This window comes from Drosophila yakuba, chromosome 2L (assembly GCF_016746365.2).
Source record: "Drosophila yakuba strain Tai18E2 chromosome 2L, Prin_Dyak_Tai18E2_2.1, whole genome shotgun sequence".
NCBI classification, from domain to species: domain Eukaryota; kingdom Metazoa; phylum Arthropoda; class Insecta; order Diptera; family Drosophilidae; genus Drosophila; species Drosophila yakuba.
The window spans coordinates 1,027,279-1,046,264 of NC_052527.2; the positions used below are offsets into that span (position 1 = coordinate 1,027,279).

At 45.2% G+C, this 18,986-nt stretch overlaps 1 protein-coding gene across 2 annotated transcripts in view; it reads right to left on the minus strand.

Moving 5' to 3' along the window:
• Positions 1-12,519: 12,519 nt before the first annotated feature.
• Positions 12,520-18,986, minus strand: part of LOC6526374 (receptor-type tyrosine-protein phosphatase N2) — a 40,343-nt gene continuing 33,876 nt past the window's right edge. For both annotated transcript variants that reach the window (XM_039371687.2, XM_002087457.4), the window contains one exon: positions 12,520-18,954. In XM_039371687.2, the coding sequence (XP_039227621.1) occupies positions 18,408-18,954 (547 nt within the window). In that variant the 3' untranslated portion in view covers positions 12,520-18,407. The remainder of the gene's footprint in view (positions 18,955-18,986) is intronic.

Here is an 18,986-nt window from a genome sequence, read left to right on the forward strand (position 1 = left end):
CAGAGCATTTGTTCAAAAGCCGCGACATTCAACTGAATCATTAAATCAATGCTCAAACAACACTAATTAAATTGATTTATATTAAATAGCAGTTAAATAACCAACAGAGTAAGACCTAAATCTGTTTGTTTGTTCTGTTTATAACTTTAATAAACTATCATTACACTGAAACATGCAAAACTTGAAGAAGGCAGCTCCTGGTATTCCAGCTGCACTGGTAATCTGCTGATTTCGGTGCGCTTGGTATCGATGGCTCAAAATCCTGGGACACAACTCATTTTCCATGCTATTGCCTTTTTGTATGCGCAATTAAAAGCACTGCCGGAATTACCGTTAATGGCCGCAGTTGCAGTTGCAGTTGCAGCAGCAACAGTGCCCCTGATTGTTCGTACCCAGTAAAGGTGCTATGATTATGCTTTTCACTACTCATATTTTCTAAACGAGAACTTAGGAAGTTGTAAGTGAAGCACTGTAAGCTGTAAACGATGCAATCAAAGATTCAGAACCATTCTTCTACTCAGCTTGATTACTAAATTCCATTTCTTTAACTAAAATGCTGCTGCATCGTTTACACTCACTTTTATAGTTTCGCAAGGGTATTGCAAGGGTCCAGACCACTCTGCACCTATTCGCCCATGTTTTTGCACCCGTGCTGCTTCAGGCGGATACGGATTGGGGCCGGGCACGGGTTTTTCGGACCCGGATCCGGATCTGCTGCCTGCCTCGTTGTTTTTCTATTGTTGCCGCTGCCTCCTAGACAAAACGCCGATTTCTGGCGATTCGAGCGATTTCGTTGATTACATTGCGGATCCCGGCTGTGCGCCTCTCTGCGGAACAATTCTAGTCGCCATCGCCATCGCCATCACCTTCCCCATACCAACCAATCCCCATCCCAATCCCCCATGGCCAGGTCATCCTGCAGGAGGGGGCGTGGCTGAAGGGGCGGACTGAAGGGCCATGAAGCAGCCATGTGTGTGCGTGCCTAATGAACAAAATTCGACGGGTTGCAGCAGCGGCTGCCATGTGCATGACCAGAAAATTGAACTCAGGCCAAAAACTGAGGCACGACAAATGACCGACGGGGGACAACGGGCCGCTGACCATTCACTGCCATGTCGCATTGAGCAGGGGGTGCGAGGGGGTCCTGCTCCTGGAGCCCAGATCCTGCCTAGTGTCCAGAGCCCAGTGCGTGGCTTTGCGGCAGCGTCACTTCTAATGACCAAATGCGGCCAGGACGAAAGCGCGACGATGGCGCAGGAAAAGGAGCAGCGGCAAGCGCCGTTAATTTTGTTTATTTTCCTTTCCTATCCCATTTTTTTTTTTTTGGCCAACGGATGCGCGCATCCTTCAGCTGCCGGACCGCAGACTTCGACAGCTCCTGCCACGCCGGAATTTCAATATATCGCAGCATCGACATCCGATTGCGCATCTGTATTCGCAACTGCAACTGCAACTGCTGCTGCAGCTGGAGCCGCAGATGCAGTTGTATCGCCATTTCCCGCATAGCCGGCAATTCGTCAGGAGCTGATTGCTAATGCCTCGGCGTGGAGCCTTTAAGCCACGTTAAAGTGCCGTCCACTTGGCGGGTGAATAAAATGCTCGAAGAGATATTCCGGGGATTGGGGGGCAGTGGCACTCAAATCGATGGCCATCCAGGTGCCAGGCCACAAGCAAATGAAATCAAATGGATACTACTGCTCCGTCCGCCAAAGGCGATGGCAATTCATGTTTTCTACTTTTTCCTCCTTTATATGATTCAAATGCTGCCATGCAAATGCTCTCGCCTGGCTGCACTGCAAAAGCAAATGTGTACCTAAGCTCCTTTCATACTCTGTAATACCATTTTGATATGCAATAAAGTGGTAGCTGATAAGAGCATCGTTTAAGCTATTTCACATACCTTCTTTTTAATATATTCATATAGCTCATTCTGTGTGGCATTAGGATTGTTTTCAGTGCATCTGAGTGGCTGCCGATGCATTGGCTGTCAATGGAGAACCCAGCTTCCCCATCTGGCCAACTAATAACACTCTGAGTGCGGCTATTTCTGTCTGTTCTGGCTGGCATATTTGGAAAAATTGTAAGCACCTTGTAAGCAAATTTCGGATAAATAATGATGCTGAGTGAGCAGAGGAGCAGTGGAGTAGAGTGGCAAATGGAGCTGCAGTTGGAAATGATGTAGAAGACGGCTGAATGGAATATTCTGCTGATATTCCGGGCTCTGAGTTTCGTTGCAGAGCAAAGCTGATGGAAATTCGATCTGCTGGGAAAGTTTGCAACTCGGACAGCCATTGATACGCTACTCAAAATGGAGAGACAGCTCGTTAAATGTCCTTCCAACAAAGCCAGTGCAAATCCACAAAGTTTTCGTAATTGTGTTTGAAATGTTTGGAACAATTAACTTGGGCTTCAGTGCCATCTGCTGCATTGCGTACTCCAATCCGCTGGCAACTTGGACTTGCAACTGAAATCACAACCGTGGCAACAGCCCTGAACTTTGCCACCTTCCTCAGGTGGAGAAGATTCACGTCCATGAAGGGGAGTTGCTGAGTGCTAAGCCGCGACCGCTGCTTCAGTTTCAGCGAATGCCGCAGCATCTCTGCAAGTGAGTCCTTGACCAGCCACAAAGCTGCGCGAGGAAGGACCTCTGTGGCACTGTGGGAAAAGGTGAATAGGTGAGTAGGTGGTAGTTGCGTTCCAACTGCGAGTATTAGATTAGATTCTCGCAGTGTACTGTTGTGGCGGCAACAAGGAGTGGCTTGGAGTGGAGTGGGAAAGCCGGAATCCAGAGTCCGGAAAGTGGAGGGCTCAGACTTTGAAGGGCAGTGCAACCCGAAGTTGGGCAAGCGGAAACACGTGAATTAGCGCAAATCGCAATGCGGCAGCGAATTGAGGAGCAGTCAGCTGCAGCGACGCGTCGCCAAGCCATCTGTGGCTTAAACTTGTCCCAACTGGGATACTGCGATACTGGCATCCTGGCATCCTGGAATACTGGTGAACTGAGGTCCTGGCTTCGAAGGCAACGGCGAAGTGCTCATTAAACGGAGCCAGCCCGCCAGTCAGGCTTTCATATAATATTTTATCCTTTTATTTTAGCCAACGAAAAGCAGACGGTTCTGCGTCCTTTATCCGTCTGCTGTCTCCACTTTCTACGATTCTTGCCTCCTTTTGTGGCCAGAAACTCCAAGACTCCGTGAAGTTTTTCTGCTTCACTCGGAGACGCATAACTCTTGAGCTGCCCTACCCGAAATCTGGGGGCTTACAACTTGAGAAAGAGTATGATTGGATAAATGCTTTCAAATATTTGATACACGATGTTAGTAGGTGTGCATATTCTAAATTTTCAACAGGGATGTGGTAGACAAAAGTCCTTTATGCACTATATATTACAGATGTTTTTCTTTAGCCCTTCAAACTTGTCCCCTTTTTTCAGGGTGTGCCACGTCTGCCAGCTGCAAGTTGCAAGTAGCAAGTAGCAAGTGGGAAGTGGCAAGTTGCAAGTTGAGTTGTTGCGGGGCAGGCCAAGAATCGCATGTAAAACATTCGGGCGAGTGATACGCACCATAAATTCCTGAATTTATAGCGGAAGTGCAAAATGCGAAAATAGTTGTGCACATTGCACATTGCACTGGGCACAAGGGCGGCAAAAAGTTGCCAGCAAACTTGGTGGTTGCAACGCCGAGTGTTCAGCAGTTTTTTTTTTTGTTGCACGCTCCTCGCGATTTGTGATAAATGCGGTTAATTTGAACATGGTGGCATTTATGCAAATGCCGCGGGCTTGGGAGTCCCCTGATTAAGCCTTGAGTAAACAAGTCATGAAAATCAATTTAATGCTTAACCAAATGCAATTTAAATAAGCCGAGCTGCAAAAAAAGGCGCCATTCAAATGCATAGTGATACATTTGGAATACCCTAAAGGACATGGGTTCCGATTAAAAATCGTTCGAATATGCCATGATAAATTGGCCAGTTGCAGAGCATTCTGCATGTTGCAGTTGCAGTTTTGTTTGCCGCCTATTCAATTTCATGGCATCTGCGGCTAAGCGGCCACTGATGGCCAATTGGGCATCCACATCCACAGACACATCCAACATCCAACATCCACATCCATGGCAAACAACTTGCCCATGGAGCGCAGAATGGCTGGGCTCCAGTTTTGTTTTTCTCGGCTTTCCGTGTGTTTACTCAATTTATTTATGGCTGCATTTCTATAATAAATGTTTAATTTATTTAAATATGATTAAAAAAGCGTTGTCGTGGTGTAAATCAAAACGTTTTTGCACATTTATTATTCGATACAGCCCCCCCGTTTCACTCACTCAACCCCTCTGCGCAATTTAAAGAATTATGTGCGAATGTGTATAGGAAGCTGAGCGGGAATTTATGTGCGGTCAGATTACTGCACTCGCAAAATGGGAAATGTGAGTGGGGAATGGGGCAGGGGAATGTGGCAGTGGCACTACTATGGTTGTGTAACTCATGTGCTCATCTTCGACGGCGGGCGACTTGAAAATTCATTTGCTTTCGCATTTGGGGGCAGAGCGCAGTTGTGCAGTGAAAGAAAACGGGTGCGGGTTCCTCTGTGTTGCATCATCTGGATAAGGCACTGATTTCTTCCACTGCACGCTCGTCTGCCCGGGGGCACTCCAAAAAGTATGCAACTCAAACTGAAACCCAACTCAAATGCGCAGTGACAAGGGGCTGGATTTCCTCTTCCAGGGGGCGGCGAAAGGAGCTGCCGCAGCAGCAGCAGCAGCAGCGATGCGGTTTGCTGCATATCGTTGTGGTTGAGTGCATCAAACATCAATCAATTCAATGGTACTTGTACTTGCAAGCAGGCACACAGATGCTCGCACATCCACATGCAGATGCGTGGCCGAAGATACAGATACACAGATGCACAGATACAGATACAGATACCGAGATAGGTACAGTATGGGGACACATATGCAGCAACATGCCGGGCAACTTGCAGCCATTCAAATTTAAGAGGCACACACACACACACAAACGAGAAGAGCACGTAATGAAAAGGGGAAGACACTGGCAACCACAATATTTAGTGCCCCACCGAGCGGTCAGGTGGGTGAGGTGGTCCAGGTGGTCCAGGTGGGTAGTACCAGCCACACACACACATACCAGTTCCAGGAGCTCTGGTTTCGTGTCCAGCTGGCAGAAGGTAAATTGTATTCCTCAGCCATCAGTGCATCCGAGCAGCAGAGCATCCGAACATCCCAACATCCCAACATTCGACCATCCGAACAGACAAAACCAGGCCGACGACGCACATCAACAACTTTTGTTCTGGCCTTCCATCATAGCAAATCTATAATGACAGCTTCGATGGCTTTAACCCCCTGGAAAAACCCCCTGCAAAACAGCAAAACAGAAGGCAGGAGGCATGTCAAGCAGCCAGTTGACCGCTTGAGTCAACTCCCAACTGAAGGCAGCCTGATAAATGTTGTAAATATGCGGCGGGGAAGGGAGTGGAGTTCCATCGATTCCCTTCAAGTGGGCCACACATCTTTTATAATAAAACGTTTCGTGATTGCCGTGTGTGTTTTGCTACTACCTCAATTCCCAATTCAACTCTAGTTGTATGTTGTAACAGGCGGAATTTGATAAACAGCAATGATAGGTGGTCGACATCGGAAAATCAGGAAACAGACAGGGGAAAAAGGTAGAAGTTGAATTGTATGGAACAAAAATTATGATATGAACGCAAATTAAGGCAGAAGTATCTGCTATGCAAGTTGGAAGATAAACTTTCTGCCAAATGAGTTGGTTAAAATATTGGTAAACAAGACTCTGGCATGTGAAAGTGGAAAGTGAGGATTTGATATGACGAATGTGAATGGTGCAGCCCATCGTTTTCACCAAGAAGGAAATCTGGAGGCTAATCAACGAGGCGTTGCACCTTCGAATGGAAGGGCAGCCACTCGAGCAGACTTTTGTGGTCTCTGGGAAGGACTCGCATAAATTGCGGAGCCAAACCCCTCGCAACAATAAATTTTCGCCTTTGTCTCATAAACCGAAATGCCGCAAATCTCAGCCTAGCCAACAGCCAACAGCCCAGAGACCAAGACCAAGACCGCAAGGGAACTTTTGGCCTTGCCGCTCGCTGTGTGGAGCCCAACAACAGTTTGTAAATAAAATTGTGGCGCAAATTAAGCGTATAAATAAGCCACGAACATCGCCCCACAACGCACGTGGTCATGGAGCTGGGTGAAGTGGGGTGGAGACGCACATCCGGTGGCCCAGTGGTGGCCCCGATTCCAGGATATCCTGCGACAAGGCCCGGCTCATCATCGGCATCATTTCTGGCTGTCTGTTGCCTGTTTTCTGTTGCCATGGCATTTTAATAGTCGCCCCGCCTTTGCGGAGTCAGAATCGGAATAGCAATCGGAGTCCTGGAACTTTGCGCTTTGGCAATTGATGTGGCCGCCGTCCTGCGAGGCAAATGGGCCTAGAAATGGACCCTCGAGTGCACTGAGAAATAAACACGGTGCTGTATTCCACCGAAAGTGGAGAGTAGGAGATTTGGGTTCCGGCAAGGTCACAGCGCTTGTCGTTATTAATTTATTATGAAAATCTAAACGACTTAAGTGGAATAATATGGGATAAATTATTAAAATTTATGTGCTTTCGAAGCAGCCATTCAAGGATGTCGTCTAGTTTTGGCCGCCATCCGGCCATCCGGTGGAGCAACTGGAGTGTCTGCACCCAACTCAGGAAGGCGAGGGCCATTTGAAAGGCGGCCAAAGTTTTTGGGCATACTTCACTTTAATTTCTTTTGGCTGACGCGTCTTTGCCGGCATGAAAAGATGGCCCAGGAAGCGGAAGTTGTGTGATTAAGTGGGCCGCTTTTTGCACTTATGCTTTTTGCATAATTTGTCAGCCTAATTTTGGTCGCCGACGTGGGGGATTCCCAGGAGGCGGACCAGGACCAGGAGGTGGCCCAACCTGGGCGAAGTGGACTCGTAAAAGTTGACTCACGAGTCGCAAGTTTTAATTAGAGAAGCCCCGCGAGATTTAGTGTCACTTCTGTAGCGGGGATTTGCTTGCTGCAAGGACTACAAGGACTTTTATGTCCTGCCCGGCTGCAGACTGTCAACTGTGTGTCTCCGTCTGGCTGTTAAAATTTCGATTCGTTTCATTGAAATTAATCGAATAATGGCCAGATGCCAGCCCGAGAATCGAAGAGGGCCCAGCCAAAAAAGAGGGAGTTCGCAGGCTCTGGAATCCAGGACTCTGTCTGCGTCTCTGTTTGTGTCTGTGTGAATGTGACTGTGACTCCGTGTTTTATGGCGCACTTGTTTCGCGTTAATCGCAAATCGTAAACTAAGCATTTTTACGGCACCTGCGGTAATGGATTACTAAAGCACGGCTCCGCTGTACGCCGTACGCCGTATTCCGTACGCACCCCGCAATCGTCATTGGTTGGAAAATTAATAAAGTTAAGTGTCGAGCACAATAAAAGTGGAATTCCAGCGGGGCTCAAAGAGGCGGGGCCAACAAGTTAGCAAGGCAATGTCAAGCACATGGGGCTGCGGTTATGCCTTTGGTTTGCAATAATTGCAAAAGTGCAATAAATTTCTTTTATTTCTGGCTTTAAACTCAAAGTCGGAGGCCATAAAGAGCCGCTAGGCCGCCGACTTGGGTCAAGTGTATTGTGTTTCGCCGCCACTGAACCACGCAACTGAATTTTGATACCTTTGCCAAGCTCTACATGTATGGTAACAAATTCATAATGATAGATTAAAGCTGCCAACTAAGAGCTTACAGCTTACAGCTGTACTGCAGGCTGAATTGTGATCTGCGGCCTGCAAACGGGGCGTATGCGTAATGCGCCCGCTTGCCGACTGAAAGGGCAGTGAGTGCCACCTTGTGATTCCGCCTGCTGATTGGGATTTATGGCACGTTCGCGTCTCCCTGGCATTGCCATTGTGTTCTCGCCGGAGTCGGCGGGTTTCGCAGACACATTAGCGGGCCAGAGCGCCATATCAATGACCTCACACGTGCTCCTTCCGCTGTCAATTACCGGGCTGGGTCCTGCTCCCTGCCTTCTGCCTTCTGCCGTCCTCGTTCTTCGTCCTTCATCCTTCGTCCTGGCCAAACAGGCCGCGACATGGACACGGACGTGGTCGGAGCTGAGAAATTAAATAAGTAAAGTACAAGCGGTCTGCTCACTTGCACTGCCCGGCAATAAAAGCTGACGGCCATAAAAAACTTGCTACCCCTCCCCCTTCCCCCCTTTGGAAAAGCGCTCATCCTGCGCACTCACACCATGACAGGCAGTGCGTGTGTGTGCGAGACTTAACACGCAGTCGATGGGCGCATTTCCGGCGTAAAAATCTCCTCCGCCGCGCGCCGCCTTCCAAGTGGCGTGCTCCGGAGTCGAATGGCCATTCCGCCACTCGGACTTTCGGACCTTCGGACTTTCGGCGAACGATGCATAAATCACACAATAAAACCCATAAATCCCGAATGCAGCCGGAGGACGTCGGCGGGGGGCAAAGTGGCAAACTGCAACTCTGAGGAGAAAGCGGGTCGAAGAAATGCACAAACATTTTCCAGCGCCGATCATCCGGATGTTCCAGGAAGAATAATCGCAAGCAGTCCTAAGCATCCCAAGCAGCCAAGTTTCTGGGTCGAAATTTCAGTAATGAGATATGAAAGGAAACTTACAAAGCAAGCTAGTGAAGATATTGAAAAGTATGTAGCTCATTACATAATCAAAGCCCATGAATAAACTAAGAATTATCTGCATGACTCCAAACTGGTTGTGCAAGTTAACTGGCAATGCCTAAAGTTGCATTTGCAATTAATACACCATGGCAGTCCCCGAGCAACAGGAGCATCTGTCCACTGCTTGGATATGCATTGCACACGATTCATTTGATTTAGATGTCCTCGCCGGCGATGGAGTGGCTCCTCCTCCAGGTGCGGCAAGCCTGCAAACGGAGCACTGGTGTTTCTGCCACTAAACACATTGTGCGCAAATCCCTGGCCAAATCCCAGACGTGCTATTCCGCCTGCATTGGAATGGAGAGCGACTGATGCGAGTGGCGATGCACTGGCAGAAAATAGGTGATAATCTATCTAATCTAATATATATCATGGCAACTCAGAGATTACAAGCGCTCTACTGTTTATGATCCTAAGTAGTAGATATAATTGGTTTAGGGATATATAGAAGATAGCTCTAGTTTTTTCCAGTGTGCCCTTTGCATTGGCATGCGAACTGCATTGATGGCACTTTAGAGCGGGTCACTCGCCAGCGCCTCCGGGGGCAGCTGGTGGGCGTGGTGCCATTTTGGTGACATGTTTGTGCTAATTTATTACGCCTGCGAAGCATAATGCCACCTGCTCCTTGCCCCCTGCCACCTGCCACCTCTGCGTCCCCCTGCAGTTGGTTGCCGATGGGAAGCGCATGCCGCTGCCACATTACAAATCGGAAAACAGAGACACACGGCCAGGGACAGCGACTGAGACGAGAGGAGAGGAGAGGGGAGGGTATGGGGCAGATATGGATGCCTCGGGGAATGCTGCAAATGAATGTCTAATTAATTAAAGTGCGAACTGCACTTTGCCCATTGTTGGGCTCCTCGATTGGCGGACGCCAATCCCTCCACCACCCCCTCTCCCGAAAAACAGCCAGCTGATTTGTTTGATTTATTGCAACTTCCGCTGGATACCCGCCCCCCTGCCACGCCCCTACCCCCGCAGAACTGGACAAATTTTCTATGCACACACATAAAATGCAATTTTATGCGGCGCGGCGAAGCTCTTGTCCCAAAATAATATCATTTTCCTGCGGGTCTGCACTGGAAAAACTGCCAAGTATTTAGAAATTTATATTGGATGTTTAATTAAAATCTTAAATCAAGCCTTCCAGTTTATAGAAAAATGATTTTTTTTGAATTAATGGAAAATATTTTAGGGATTTCTCTTGGTTTTTTTTTTTTGATAGTTTTTATGAGTGCTTGTATCTTTTTTCTGCTTTGGCGCATCTGCAGCGCCGAAATTGTCGCGGAATGTTGGTTCTGAATCCCCTGTGCCTCCTTTCCCCACTCCCCCTCCACCCACTCCCCTCCCCCACTTCTATGCGCACAAAGCTTAGCGGCACATAAATAATAAATGTGCAACGTTTGCATTTTACCAGCCCTCGTGTGTGTGTTTCTATGGCATGCTAGACCTGCATCTGAGTTCGGGGACATTAACAATTTATCGGGGCATCGAAAAAGCAACAAGCCAATAAAAATCACTCCGTTTGACCGGTGACATTGCCCCACTGCCATTCCATTTCCCCATTTTCCCATTCCAATCTGCCAATCTGACAGTCTGCACCCCCTTCTTTCGCTTTTGGGGCTGATTTGTGGCATGCCTCCTGCCGCCCAGCAAACGAATGTCAAATGCCAGCGCAATATTAATGCTACAAATAGAACGCTGGCCGTAAAACACGCAATGTTTCAATTTGGATTATAAACTCTTACGTATATAACATTATTTCCTTTCACGGTTATGTAAATATATGAAATACAAATTCGGATCCATTTAGAGATTAACTTTGATCTGTCTTTCTCCTTACAGCTTTCATTGTTAATGCATTATTTTCATTAAAAGAGGATCTCGAAATATTTTGAACGTAACGTTTTCGCGGAAACCAATGTACTTTTCTTACTTCCAAAGTTGCCACCTTTCCACCTTTCGGAGGCTGTCAACTTGTTTCTAAGGATGCCATCTTGGTTTCAAGGATTAGTGTTGCTGCCATCCCGTTTTGTAAGGATATGTAGTTCATAGAAATAGCTAACACTGAATAAATTTCCCAATAGGTGTCGTGCTGTCTTAGCCGATACATGAACCATTCATGTATACATGTCTAATTTACATGGCCCCATTTACACTGACCTGCTTACTTTTATGTTTCTGACGATGAAGTATATGTTACTATACGAACGAAGAAAGCAAATTGTTTTCTGTATAAATGATTTATTATTGTGTCATGAAATTATCTACATTACAGTTTTATTGCGTTACGCGTAGACCAACCAAACCTCTTTTTTTTAAGCTTTGGCTTGCGTAAAAGTCGGCAAGTGATAAATGGCCAACATTGATGGCTTTAACCCATTACCACCTGAATGCCAATTGAGTAGGTAAGACTCTAATATGAATTTATAAACTGCACGCATTGTAGCACGTAGTTTAATAAGCTAAATGTATCTTGCAGTAACACTACTTCGAGCAAGGTTTTGTTTGCAGTCCAATATCTTTATTACCAGTTTATATATAAAAATATCAACTTATCGATGGCGTGATATGGGTTAAGCCTGCACTTTTCCCTGGGGCCAGGACAGGGCGGTCCACGCATCCACGTAATGGCTCTTAGATTGTTGTTTTCATTAAAAACCAACGGCTGCAAGCCAAACGGCCGGCGATTCCTCCTCTGTGGTTACCCTCAGTGGTGACCCCGACTCCTGCTGCTGCTGCTCCTCCTTCTGCTGCTGCTCCTCCTCCTGCTGCTGCTCCTGCTCCTGGTACTGTTAGGTAACGCCCAATTGCGCTGGGAGCGACAACAAAGGAGACGCCGCCTTTGAGCGGGCCGGCCAAACAGCAAACGGCGAACAACAAACAACAAAAACGGTAGGGAAGTGGTTTGGGAACTTGCGATCGGGATCGGGATGTGGATGGGGATCGGGATCGGCCGAGGATAGGAGTCTATAATCTCGTTCGCTTAAGCGTCACGCATGCCACTCCCCTAAATTGATATGCCCGCGATGGCCAAACACCGGCAAACATCATCATCAGAGCGGAGGAAGTGGCAGTGGCAGTGGAAGTGGAAGTGGTTGGTGCCCACCAGTGGTACTGGTAATGCCAGGCGGGAAATCATCAAAGCGATGCCACGGCGGCCTCTTTTCATTTTTTCCCTTTCGGTGCGGCATTTCAAAGAAATGTTCCGACATTTCTACCAGGCGAACAGAAACGTCGACTGCCCGATGATGTGCTGTGCCAAAAAGTGAATGAAATCGAAAACTCAGCGCAACAGCCGCCTTATATACAAAGCTATAGCCATAGCACACCATGCCACGGCACACCGTTCCATCCATCCATCCGTACACGCACCACCAAACCCAAAGCGAACCACCTTTTTTCGAGGCGTCGCTGCTCTGCTCAGTCTCTGCTCTGCCGCTGCTCTGCCGCTGCTGGCGGCGTATAAAATTGGCTGTGACCCGATTATATATGCCGGTATATGTTCTATTCGCTGGCCATTGTTCTGGCACTTCTGCGTTTCGGCGGCGGCGGTCCGGGTCGTCATCGCTGCAGAGGGAGCGTCGCTGCAAAGGGGTGGAATTCGGGCAAAAGATACTATGTACAAGATACAAGATACAAATAGTGCGAAATCGTGCTTCTAATGACTGTCTACGTGGGGAGGTGGGCACTTGGGGACGGGGTCACTTGGGTGTTAGTCTAGGTGGGGGGAATTGCAACCGCACAGTACACCAATAAAACTATCGTGGCTTGGCGCTTTCTAATTTTTTTTTTTGTTGATTTTTAATGCTTGCTTTACACACATAGAATAAACATTTGATTAGTATATAGTTTGCACATTTCAAGTGTGGATTAACTGTGGTTATTTCGCTAGATATTTTGCTATTGGCTTAGGAGCCAGGTCTCTTTGCTGAGACGAAACAATTGTGTAGTGACTCTCGGATTTTAAACGCATGTGAGACGCATCTGCTGAGATCGAAAGTGGATCAGCTATAAAGCCAAGTCCCTGGTGAAACGGAACATTCATTTCTTCGAGTGCAGTAAGTTGATTGAGCAAATACACTGAAAAAACAATCAGCATGATTACTTTTTACTTGCGTTCGGTTTGGTGCGCTTTCTCCGTATTTTCTACATTTTAAGTGTGATTCAATTGTGATTATTCCATAGACACTTTAAACCCAATTAATATTCAATGTTAAGTTAAATGTGTGGAAAAGCTGCTAGCACACTTTAAATCTAGTTTTTGTTCAATTGTCTCTGGGGTTTTTGAACAAGCTTGTTGTATTTCGGCATTTTCGTGTGACAATTAGTGTGTTTCTTTGTAATCTATTTGTGTGTTTACTTAACTAGAGAAAAACCAGCTTAGTAGCTTGGTCTTTCGCTGAGTCTAACAATCCATCTCCCAGTGCATTTATTTAATGGTCTAAACAAGAGAACAGTGCGAAAACCGATTATTTTGCTTATGACTGCATTTGCATGACCGAACTACTTACTTTTTGTTGCATATGAAAGTGCTTACCTAGTGCTTTCTAGAAAGTCAATAACAAATGGAAATGGAAATCAAATGCACTCAATTTTGACTTTGACTTTACCTATGATCTATAAACAACCATTTGCTGAATGTAAACTCTGCCTTATTTGTTGAAGTGGAGGAAGTCATGCAACTATAAAAATAATTAGATAATTAAAAACTTAATAAACAAGCGAGAAAGTGTGGAGTGGAAAACATGCGTGTTAATTGGACTGAGTGGATTGAGAAAAGCGTGCCAGGATTCGCTAGGTGTTCTATGGTTAGATAGGCTTCTACTAATTATTCGCTAAGCAACTCTACAGATTATGGTAAGTTACAGTACCTTCGAAGACTATTCGGTAGTTTGCAGTTTAGTTGTGATTGGTGTTTCGTTACAGTGATGTTCAGAGCCAACTTGCGGCACAAGCTGGCTTCTATTGACAGATATGCTAGGTTGGCCAAAACTTGGAGCCAAGCTTTGGCTTACTCGTAGCCTAGACACGTACAGATACAGTAGACACTGGGTATGGGGACCGGGGGTAAACCAAAAGTTCTGTGTGCCTCCAAAGGGGTTCGGCAGGTACTACACTCTACTACATGGGCTTGTTTCGGCTAATGGATGGCGGTTGGTACTGTGGGTGGGCTTCGTTTGTTTAAGGGTCTCTTTATTATTTTTTGATTGGTATTATAATAGTAGTCGTTTTGTTACCGGTTCTACATCGTTATCTCCTTATTCTGTTCTGCTTGCTGTTTATCATCGAAAATTGTTCGCATTTTTCGGTTTGCTTTGCTGGTATCGTTTAATTTACATTTATATTTATAATTTACACATGCAGCAGAATATAATATGTTTGTGATTTAAACTTGAATTTGTAGCGCATATTACACAATGGCGCGGTACATTTAGATTTAGATATAGGTATGCATATCCTCTTTCTTTCGTTCTCAGTAAATTCAAATGGATTAATAACATTTATATATATATATATATATGTAGGTATACACGTTGCTATATAATTCTCATAAATAATTGTAGCATGTTTACTCATTTGTTACTCATTACTGGTATGTTTAAAACACTTAAATTGCATAGGTTAATTAGTTTTGCACAAAAAACCTTTAATAGGTATGCTCCATGTTCTCTTTTCTTTTATTTTCTTCGAGTGTCGGTGTTCGGTGTATTTACTTGCTTGATTTATTTTCAATAATCATTTAAGTTTTTAATTTTTTTAATTGTTTGATTCATCAGTTACAGTACATTTAGATATTAGTGGCCTCAGCCAGCATAATTTTTTGCTGGTTTTTACCTTTTTTTTGGGTTTCTTATTAGTTTTTTCATTTTTGCTTTTCATCTTTGCTTAATAACACAAATCTTTGCCAAGTGGCTAAATAGATATATATATTGGATGCAGCATATGTATACACATCGATATTGTTAAATGTTTCACTTATCGCTAAATGCCTCGTTTAATCAGATCTCATATTTGTTTTGGTTTTTGGTTTTGGTTTTCCAAAAATGTATGAAAGCCTGCTCGTTTTGTTTTATTGATTTGCTTACTCGATGGCTAATTGAATTGTACAGCAATGTCTTGCTGCTCAATGCCTCGAATATTCCCCACTTTTTTGCTGCCTGAATTGCGTTTTTGTATTTATTTGTATTTGTATATTATCATCCGCGGTTACCAAACTGAATCCTTTCGAAAAAAAACTGCTAGAACATTGAGACTCAAGTTTGGTTGCCTCTCTGATAACTTTGTACGCCAGACTGTTTCTCCAGTCGCATGTCGTGGACTCCTCCTCTGTCCACCTGCTCATCTGTCCACCTGCCCATCTGTCCCAGCCACCTGACCCTTCTTCACCTTGGTGGAGCAGAGCCCGAAGTTGCCGCACTCCGATCACTCGTCTCAACGTGAATCTCATTGTGTAGGCCTAATGCTAAGTTCGGTCCAGTTTTCCGTATTAGTATCAGTATCAGTTTTGGTATCAGATCAGTGTTTGTATCTGTATCTGCATCTGTATCTGCATCTGTATCTGGTCGGGAGTAGCTGCTAGTCCGGAGTTAGATGTGCGTATATACAGCCAGTTCTCGGGTCAGTTGAGGGGTCTCTTTAATCCGTCCGGTTGTTGTTGTTGGTGGTCGGGTTATGTTTCTTTAGGAACTCAAACCATTTTGTATGCCTCGTTCTGGGTTCGTGGCGTCAGTCAGTCGGTCGGTCTATGGTAGGTCGTTTTCTCCTGATCACCTGATCCTCTGATCTTCTCCGATCCGAGTGCCGCGGCAACATCCTTACTATGCCCCCTTGAAGGTCGAAGGTCGAAGGTCGAGTGCCGGCGAGATGGCAGTGGCATCTACTCGAGTGACCCAACTCTCGTGGGTTCTATCAGCTTTTGCTGTGCTGCTTTCGATTTGTTCTTCTTCTGCTTCGCTTTGCCTCAGAAATAATAAATTAGTTGGTTGTTTTGTATATCTATGTTACACCATCAATGAAAATAGATTGGGGGAAATGATGAAATGCTTCACTTGTGTGTGTAGCTACCCTTTTGCATACTGGGCACTCTTACACGCAATAGGTACGATTTTACATATACATACAATATATATAATTTACTTTTGAATGAAAAAGTCCGTTAGACATTTATGCTTTATTTTATAATAGGTTGTTTTATATGTAAGTTCCTTCAATTTTCTACGCATGGTTGTTGTTTCTTCCTCGTTTGTCATTAACACGTTATGTTTATGTTTTTGTTTATGTTTATGGTTATGTCGAAATATACATCAATAATTGCCTTTATATGCGATTGACTATAATACGATACATTTACGTTGCTTGTTAGTACACTTATTTAATTTGTTTCGTCGAAGAACATTTGAATTGAAATTGTCGTAGTTGTATTCGTATGTATCTTAATAACTTTGAAAAACGTTGCTTCAAGTACTCGAAAATCAATCGAAAAACTCACTACTAAATATTTTGCTCTAAAACAATTAAGTTTAACTATTCTCATAATTGTTATTTCTTTTTTTTCTACCACGTTAATAATTTTTCTCATTTTCTTCATCATTTTTTCTCATTTCGCAAGCCCCCAGTTGTTGTTCGGACTTGCCACAGTTATTGTAATATTGATTTCTCATTTGCTTTTATTTGTAGTGTAGTGTAAGTTGTGTTCTGGGTGTTCAACGAAGGAAAAATGCTAAGAAATTAACAGTTTGCGTCGAGATAATAATTTTTCATATTCGTCGTTATTCTTTTATGTTTTTTTTTGGTTTTTGTTGCTTACGTTTAGCTGAAATGTTTTCTATCTTTGTCGTCTTGGAATAATTCGAACTACGATAACTCATTTTCATTATGCTTAAGTTCAACGGCTACGTAAAACTGTTAAGTATGCTATTTAATTATTGATAATTTTTTTGAATATTTCTTTGCTAATTTGCAGCACTTGCACTTACGTCCTCCTCAATCTGAGCTTATTTCGATTGTATTTTTGGTTTTTTTTGCATATTTTTTCTCGTCGGGTGCCTGAATCGGTAACTTTGCCTTTTGGTCGGTGTATCTTTGTATCTTGCGGTGTGGTGTGTATGGTGTGTGGTGTATGGTGTATGGTTCCTGTGGTTATCTAGATATATTCCGTAGTTCGTTTCCTGTTTGTCCGGGTTCGTTCTGGGTCGTCACTGGATGTAGGGGTATAGGTATCGAGCTAGAGATGTTCTTTCCAGCATTCCAAGGCTTTGCTTGGCCTTAGGCGTTTTATTTTTTTATTTATTTTTTTTTTGATTTTTTGATTTTGTCTTTCCCGTGATATTTTGCAGTTTGTGGCACATACTTCTAACGGCACGCGAAGCTCCAACCTCCCCCAGTAACCCCCTCCGCCCCCCGGACCCCTAGCTGCCCCAGGTGGTGAAGTAGATCATGGATCATGAATTGAAGGCCGAGGAGCGGACTGGCCGGCGGTTGCTGGAGCTTCGGTGCCGTTCCTCTGACATTTATGTACTTACTTCGATAATATACATAAATAATGTATTATGCATAATATGCATACGATATAATATATAATAGAGTAGTTGTTGTGATATATGTAATCAACTGCGAAGGGTAAAAAGTGTAGCTTACGTTTAGGAGCGATTGATAACTGAACTTCTGAATTTCTTGACTTCGCACACATACATATGGTCTGGTAAAACACGGCTAACCATGCTGGTTAGATAGATAATGACATTCACCATATATATTGTATATGAATAATATATGTTGTATACAAATATATTTGTTAAGTGTGTGATTATATCCTTGTATAATTAATTGTCATACACATCAATAGGTTGCTCCTCATCAAACTCTCTCTGGTTTCATGTTGTAAATAGAACTTTGTTTGTTAGGTACAAATTTTGCAATCTTCATTTCTTCTATATATGTCTGTCTTGTATATGTCTCTGGATGTGTGTAAGTGTGAGTGTGAGTGAGAGTGGTTCTAGTGTCTAGTGATTTTTTCTCAGTGTTTTTCGTGTTCTAGTTCTGTCTGGCTTGGCATATGTATACCGTTCAGCGATTGTTGTCGTTCGTTTGCTGGTTTTTCAAGCACATCGATTAGAGTTTAAGTTTAATGCCAACATCGATATCGAGTAATGTACGAGTAAGTAAAATGCCTCATAATTGAATCCAATGCTTAACACCTAGACATGTATACATATAATATAAGTTATGGCATGGTTGTAAATATTCTTGTAAATCCTTTAACACTCAAATATGCTATATATGCTATGTATATATATATCGTGCGTTTCTATAGTTGCTTGCGCCGCACAACTCCGCCGTCCGCGAATCCGCCCACATGGACGCACCCCGGGTCTCACGGGCTGGTGCAGACCGGGGCAGCGTGTCACGTCCGGGGGATCCCCGATCCCGGACGGTGGTTGTGCTCCTCGGCGCGGTGTAGATAACCGAAGATATAATGTCCTTCTGCTGACAATCTCGTGAAGCCTGCGAAGTGCATCGAAGTGCTCACGCCAAATGAAAAATCGAATGCGAACTCAATGCATTACTGACTATAACGAACTGAAAAGACCCCCGAAACGCTGCAACAATCATTAACCTGAGGCTTAACCTTCAACCCGATCCTGGATCGGATTGGCTTACTTCTTCGCCTGCTTCGCCGCTTTGGCTGGCGTCCTCGGCTCGGCAACCTTCGCCTGATCCTTCGCCTGCTTCTCCTTCTCCTCCTTATCCTTCTCCCTTTCCTTCTCCTTCTTGGCCGCGGCGGCTGCCTTGGAACTGCTGGTGGGCGCCTCCTCCTCGGCCGCCTCCTGCGCCTTGTCCTCCTTCAGAGGCTCCTTGGTGGTGCTGCTGCTGGAAGCGCCAGTGCCACCGCCCACCACTGGATCCTTGTCCAGCTCCCGCTTCTCGCCGGAGGTGTTCGCCGGCAGAGCCTTCAGGATGGCGTGCACCTCCTCCGCCACGGCCATCAGCACAAACTCGAACTGCTGGCGCGTGGCCACCACGCCGGCCCGCTGGTCACGCAGGTGCTCCAAGGTGGCGGCGATGTCGATCTCCCGCGCTCCCTTGTTCATCCGCTCGAGCACCAGGTCCAGGAGGATGTAGGCGCCCGTTCTGCCGGCTCCGGCGCTGCCGTGCACCACAATGGGGCAGGAGCGACGTCCCCGGTAGGACTTGTTCACTTTCCTGCAAGTAAATTAAAGTGGGAAGATATATCT